Source organism: Cariama cristata, unplaced genomic scaffold, assembly GCF_000690535.1.
Source record: "Cariama cristata isolate BGI_N322 unplaced genomic scaffold, ASM69053v1 scaffold9984, whole genome shotgun sequence".
NCBI classification, from domain to species: domain Eukaryota; kingdom Metazoa; phylum Chordata; class Aves; order Cariamiformes; family Cariamidae; genus Cariama; species Cariama cristata.
Window position 1 is genome coordinate 34,415 of NW_009612348.1, and position 7,412 is coordinate 41,826.

Sequence of the window (7,412 nt, forward strand, 5' to 3'; positions counted from 1 at the left end):
ATCAAAGCCCCCCCCTCTGCCCCCCCCCCAAAAAAAAAAACCCACCCCAAAAAACCCTGCATCGGGCTCATCCTTCAGCAAACCTTGCTCTTTTCCCGGGAGCGCTGAGGCTCTTTGAAGTGCTCACGCATTTCCCTGCCACCCTGAGCCACGTGCGTGGGAAGCAATCGTGCCGAGATGCAACCGGTCCCTGAAAGCTTGGGGTTCTCGATGGCTCCAGCATCCAAACAACATCAGTTTGGCAGAGAGGTGTTACGGGGTCGGGGCTTGCTGGAAGTCGTCTTGGCGATGCAAAGGACCCGCTGACGCGGTTGAGCACTTTACAGGGATGCTCTTTGCCCTCTCGCTCAGATCACTGCAAAGGATGGAAACGGGCACAGGAACGGGGGCAAAATGACGCAGCCGGTTTTGAGTCAGTCCCAAGCATCACAGTCTGGGGCAGCACTTCAGAAAAATGCTTGATTGCCCCAGGGCCCCTCTGCAACGGGACTCCGAGGGCAAACCTGCCCCGAGCCCAACATTTCCTCCATCAATTTATTCCCAAGCCACACTCACGGGAGCACTCGGGAAGGAGCTCAGGACTCCATCCCACAAGGTCATCAAGGTTTTCCACCAAGCTCAGGGCCAAGTGCCACCATGAAGTCAAGCTGCAAAGCACCGGCGAGTTGTGCTCTGCTAATTACCACCGATGCTGTTCGTTAACGGAGCCGGTATCCCAGCAACTCGCAGAGGTGTTAACTGAGGTCACCGGGATTGCTTTATAAATGAGTTTGTTGCCAAGGAGCCGGATAGAGGCATCTTATAAACAGAGCGGTGGGGCAGCGGGTAACCCCCGGGGGCTCTTCCCGAGGACCTGGCAATGCCCCGCTCCCCATATGCGAACACTCGCAGCTTCCGAGCACACGTGCACGCTCGCACACGCTTTGAGCCGGCGGCAGATGGGGATGGGGGAATGCAGGCAGGCAGCATCGCCCAGGAACGCCTGTGCTTGTTTATAATGGTGGCTTGGCGCTCGTCTGCGTGCTGCATGCACGCGTGTTCCCCGTGCAAACGTGGGCTTGTCCTTGCTTTGCCCCCCCACCTCCGCCCCGCAGCCGAGCATCACCGGTGGATGCTCACGTGAGCATCCCCACGCTCGATGCCACACCGCTTAAGCCACGTGCCGGTCACGGCCCTGCACTAATAGCAAGTGACAAAGTCAAAATCAGTGGCATGATGCTCTGGGTTCTGGCAACCAACCCAAAAGTTGCTGCTTTGCCACGCCAGCAGGCCATCAAAGGGAGGTGCTGGAAGAGCTGACCTACCAGGAGGGTAAATCCCCTTCCTTCCTTCCATTTAACGCCATTGCCTGTGGCTCCTCTTGAAATCCCACCCTGGTTTCGATCGCTACCTTTGCCCAGACCACCCTAACAAAGCTCGCTGGTATAGGGGATGCTGGACTCATCCTGCTTCCATATGCCTCCATCCAAGCAGAGGACGTGGGCTCACATCCCAAGACAGCCCCATGCCAAGGTGTCTGGACCCCAGCAGGACACATTTTGGGGAAGTGCTGAGCAGGACCCGAGTGCTGAAGGGAGCTAAGGGCTCTGAAGCCGTCCCCAGCAGCAAGGGAGCAAGGTGACACCACTGGAAGCAGCAACGGGGACAAGAAACACATGCTATGTGGCAATCCACTGCAATCCAGGTCGGTCTTCTTCAGGACCCAGGTCCAAGGGGTGGTGGGCAGGGGTAGCTCTTCTCTTTGAGCTGCCCCAACGAGACCAACCACTGGAATCGAGCTCAAACCATGATGGATGCTGAGATCTGCAGTATGTTCCTGAACCAGCTCCATCTCCTGATTTCCACAGCTTGTACAGACAGCAGTACCTGTCCCAGGATCTGACAGATGGCCATCAGCAAGTCAGGCTCAGAACCAAGCTCATCTCAATTTGCAGAGCTGCCAACATCCCAGTACCAGAACAAACAGCCTCAGCAGGCGATAAATCAGGACCGAGGGAAGAGGGGCCCCTGTGGCTCCCAACGGCTTTTGGCTGGAGCACAGGAGGCTGCTTTGCCCCTCTGGGCATCTCCGGTCACCGCTAACCCTGACCACACGAGAGCATTTCACCAGGGAAGCCATCAGCCCTGACCTCCCGGGACAGCATCTCACCGGTCCATCCCCAAGAAGGACACAAATATTGAGGTTCCCTCTGCCCAAAAGGTCTCCTGCATCACTCAAGCCCTTCTGGACACCGGATCCACATTTCTCCAGGTGCAAAACCAGCAAGGTGGGGGTAAATGACCCACGTACACATCTATTTTGAATTGTAAAAACCACTCTGACATTTGCAGGAAAGACACCAGAACAAACCAAGGAAGATCACCAAAGGGCCCTTTCGAAAAGCTCTTTCTCTTTGCCACCACGCAAGGAGAAGAACCTCCTGGTCTCCTGCAACCAAGCGATGGGATTTGGGAGCCCAGCGAAAGCAGCACTGGGTCCTCAGCTCTTACATCTTCACCCAGCTTCAGGGGGGACCAAGCTCAAATGCTTCAGTTGAAGAAATGCCTGACTTGAGTATCTTGTAAGGATGAAGATGAGCACTGGCTTTCATCCCTCTCCTTCCTCCCTTCCAGTTCAGCATTCCTCCCAGTCTGGAGCGGGACTGGAGCCCCCTCACCTCTTCGCATTAGGAGGCGTTAAGAAAAGAGACCAACTTCACAGAAAAAGGCACCTCCAGGAAAAAAAAACATGGGGCATTTCCAGCAAATATTTGTCTAGCACCCTTCTGCCCAAAGATGAGCAAAGCTTTTTATATTTTTCCTCTTTTTAAGGGACAAGGTTGAGAAGGAATGCAAAGGGAATCCTTGATTTCCCAGGAGGAAGTAACCAATTTGCTTCTACTAATGTAATAAATGCCATTGTCCCCAAACACCTCCCCGTGTCCCAAGCCCATCCAGTCTTTACCATCCCAAGCAGCGCTACAGCAACAAAGCCTTGAGGGCCTCCAAAGCACCAACACCAGGAGCCGGCAGGTCTTGGCGTGCAGCTCAGAGATGGAGCACATCATCTTTCCTCCTGCCCGGTCCCAGCTCACACGCACCGTTCCCTGTCAGTAACTGGCATTAGATGGTACCAAGGAGGTAGAGGTAGGTCAGCTCTGCAGCTACATCATCCCACACCACCCTGGACACACCAGAAAAATTGCAGAATTAAAAAATTGAGCCATGTCCTAAGAATTTTCCCAGCAATCGAGGATGCAGCTGGATGTTGTGGCTCAAGGCAGGCACTAGATTTACCCTCCCAAGGGTTGGGGTGCTGGGAGATGGGCATAGGGCACGCTCGCTGGTGGAGCGGAGAAGGCTGGAGGATGATGCGAAGGGACCAGGTTGAAGAGGATGGTTGTTTTTGTCACGGGAAGAAGAGTTTTGTGTTTTCCCGACTCATCTCCCCCACAGCTTCCCATAGAAAACCTCAACACTTCGCAAAGCTCACTTTCCAAACCCAGAGGAGACAGCCTTTCTGGCAGCCCCGTGCTTTTGGCAAGGCAGCACTTGACACGTCGCAGCTCCCCACGCTCGAACCCACCAAAAGACATCAGAGGGGGAGAGGAAAGGAAGAGCCTGTGGATTATATTTTTTTTTCCCTCTTGAAAACCTTTTGACCACCTTCAGTCACAACCTCACCACATCCCCAGGGGAGATGTTCCCCTTCACACCACCCCGGGATGGGTGATTGAAGCCCAGGGAGAAGAGCTGGAGGGACAGAAGAAGCTGGAGAACTGGGGAGCAAAGGGACAGACCTGTCCCCAAGGAGGGCAGTGCAGCCAGCATGGGGGTCCCAGACCCCAAATGGTGGCAACCAAGGTGAGGAGAACTTGGGGGAGGAGAAAACAAAACGGATAGAGCTAGCACGGAGAGACGTGGTGGACGGAGATGAAGCAGATGGAGAGGCAAGAGGACAAGTGGATTTAGGGAGCAGAGGACAACAGCCAGGCAGGTAGATGGAGAGATGAACCACTGTCTCGGATCGATGCAACAAACCTCCACCTCACTCCTCCATCTCACCCTCCGCAGCCCACAGATCAGATCATACCTCCAGCATCAGCCATACCTTTCTGGATGCCTCCATCCGCTGCGCAGGAGAAGTCACCCGTGGCCAGCAGGAAGCACGTGGAGGATTTCTTGTTCTTATCCCGGGTGCTGGAGCGTCGCATGGGTCGCTTCGCCTCGTCGGTCGGTGACAGCGGCTGCTCCTCGTCTGACAGCACCACGTTGGCCTCACCGTTCTGCTTCGAGTCTGCAAGAAGGTGGCAGAGACACATCAGCAGTCAATAAAGCCAGAGGACGAGGCACTTGGGTGACCAGAAGGGTTTGCTTAGACCATGCGAGGAGCTAAAAGACCAGATTGATGATGGCCCAAAGCAACACCCACAAATTCAGATACTGATCCCAGCCTGGACATGAAAAATTAGAGTGACCAGGGGAGCAGGACCATACCAGATTGTAATCCCAAGCAGCAAACAGCAGCCCTTACCCTGCATGAAGCCAAGCAGGGTTTGCCAGGGAAGAAACACCCCTGGTCTTTGAGATCCACCCACCTAATTGGTGGGAATTAGCTCTCCAAAATTCACCCTTGCTGAGATATGGGCTGCTCAGATTAGTGGTGAATCCTAATTTACGTCATCTGACTCCATGGTTCGTTAGCTGAGAGGATGCTATGCCAGGTGAGGCTCTGACCTGAGCTCCTGGATGGGCGTTGGGCTGAAGGGATGGGGTTGACCTCCTCCTCCAGAGCAGGACAGTGACTCTCACTGCTCCCCACTGCCAGGGCTCCTGGGGCAGCCGGGATGCGTAGGCACGTGGAAACGGGAGATTTATAAAGGGAAACACCTCTCTGGGGTGTCTGGAGCTCCCTGTGTCCCCACGGGTGAAGGACCGTCACTGTTAAACACACGTGGCCAGATGTGCGGCTGCTCAGGGCTGACCTCAGTGAATGCCACAGCAGTGCAGGACACGACCCCACCGTGGTCCCTCCTGTTTCAAGGCGTTGACCTTTGCCGTGCAGGGATGCTACATCTACTAGAAGATGAATGGGGAGGTGGGGTCAAGGCCCAATGAATATCCATGGATTTATCCATTTTGGTGAAGCTTGCCCTGATTTACGGTGGGAGAAAGCAAAGGAAAATCTACCCCAAGGGCATTACCAGGCTAAGATGGGAATCGGGCAAATGGCCTTACCTCTGTCGGCGTGAGGAAGAGGTGGGCTAGGTAGGGACACCTTGAACCACACCACAGTGACTTGATCTATGCCATTAGGAGAGCAGGATATGGCCGTTCCCCCCATGCCTAGAGCAGGGATCTTGATCTGCAACATCTTGGCCCACCAGTACGGCACCCAATACCCCAACACCCAAGGGCCCCAGCCCTTTCTGCACCACGTTCTCACCAACCCAAGAGCTGGGGGCTGCGTCCTGCGGCAGGGCAGCCCCCAGAGACTCTGGGACGTAGGGGACCAAAAACACTGCCCTGGGGGCTCCCAGAGGTCTCCCCCTCCCTCTGCCCCACCTTTGGGGTCTCACCTGACCGTTTCCGCTCAGTCGCCCCCTCCTCTACCGCCAACGGGCAAGTGTCGCTCTGGGTGCTGTTACGGGGGGAGTTTTCCTCAGATTTGCAGAAGGTAGGGGAGTCCAGTGGGGCCGGACGGGGTATATGCTTTTTCTTCTTCTTTGGCAGCTTCTGCTTGGCCATGGCCAATGAATAGTACATCCCAAAGTTATTGACAATGACGGGCACGGGCATGGCGATGGTGAGCACCCCGGCCAACGCACAGAGAGCCCCCACTACCATGCCTGACCAGGTCTTGGGGTACATGTCGCCGTAGCCCAGGGTCGTCATCGTGACCACAGCCCACCAGAACCCAATGGGGATGTTCTTAAAGTGAGTGTGGTCGCTCCCGCGGGGGTCGGACGTCTTGGCTCCAATCCGCTCGGCGTAGTAGATCATAGTGGCGAAAATCAAGACCCCCAAGGCAAGGAAGATGATGAGGAGCAGGAATTCGTTGGTGCTGGCCCGGAGTGTGTGGCCCAGCACCCGGAGACCCACAAAGTGCCGTGTCAGCTTGAAGATCCGGAGGATCCGGACGAAACGGACCACCCGTAGGAAGCCCAGTACGTCCCGGGCAGCTTTGGAGGACAGGCCACTGAGACCTACCTCCAGGTAGAAGGGCAAGATGGCCACAAAGTCAATGATGTTGAGCAGGTTTTTAATGAAGAGAAGCTTATCTGGACAGCAGATGATGCGAACCAGGAACTCGAGGGTGAACCACAGGACACAGACCCCTTCGATGTAGGTGAGGATGGGCTCCGTCTCCACTTTATGCGTCAGCAGGATCATCGTGGTGTTGCCAACCACGAGGGTCTCCGTCACGTTGACATCGATGTTGAAGGCCTCGTGCGTCTCCAGGCAGAAGGTTGTGATGGAGACCAGGATGAAGAATAGCGAGGCAAAAGCGACCACCTGCGAAAGCAGAAATTAGACAGGCCATTAGCTGATTTGCGTCAACCCCTCCCGATTAGTTGATTTGGGTCAATCTCCCTTCTTTGGAAGAGAGCAGCAATTTTAGGAACCACCATGAGAACAACTTTGGGGCAGCCTGAGACACCCTCCTGGTGTCACCTGCCTTTGGTACATCTCTTCTAATCCCTGCTAGTGAACAGCAATAGCAGGGATGGGAGAAGTCCTCATTGAATAAAAACGAGTGCGAGAGGCTCAAAACACCCCAGGAGCTACGCTGCTGCCACCCGCTTCCCCAAGACCAAGGATGGAGAACAGGGAGGGTTCCCTGGACCTGTCCCATGAGTTGACAGCAAACCTCAGTGCCTGGAGCCATCGGGTCCAGACCCTTTCTCCAAGTGCTACGGTATCTACAGGGGAAGGTGTGCTGGGCTCCAGCTGTGGCTGGAGATGTGCCAGAAGTGACAGTGACGGGGACGAAGGGAGCCTGGGTTTGGAGCAAGCCTCCACACATGAGAAGGGAACTTTGAGAGGACTGACCCAAAGAGCTTTCCCCCACATTCATCCCAAACCCTCCCAGGTGAGATGTTTGCACCATTCCTGACTGTGAGGTTTGGGGTCTGGGTGTATCAGAGATGTCCTTTTGCCCCCTCCCTTCTCCCTAAGGGTCCCTAAGGTCAGCGGTGGATGATGTGCCCACGAATGGTCCCAGGATTGAGAGGGCAGGACAAGGAGGAAAGGAGCAGGCAGAGCTCAGCATCCCGCTGATGCCTGGATCTGGTGACACCCAGATGCTCCCATTTCTCCGGGGAGACCTTCGTCCCCTCCACGTCACCTCCTCCCCACGGCAACGCTGCCGCTTCGCCTCGGATGTGAGCGAGGAGGGACCGGCAGCACGCGGGGGCAAACGCAGGCCGTGT

At 55.5% G+C, this 7,412-nt stretch overlaps 1 protein-coding gene across 1 annotated transcript in view; it reads right to left on the minus strand.

Moving 5' to 3' along the window:
* The window catches only part of KCNC4 (potassium voltage-gated channel, Shaw-related subfamily, member 4), a gene marked incomplete at its 5' end in the record, with an annotated part of 15,076 nt that extends 8,581 nt beyond the window's left edge, over positions 1–6,495 (minus strand). Inside the window, 2 exons of the mRNA XM_009698587.1 lie at positions 4,091–4,276; positions 5,559–6,495. Of these exons, the coding sequence (XP_009696889.1) occupies positions 4,091–4,276; positions 5,559–6,495 (1,123 nt within the window). The remainder of the gene's footprint in view (positions 1–4,090; positions 4,277–5,558) is intronic.
* Between the last annotated feature and the right edge of the window lie 917 nt (positions 6,496–7,412).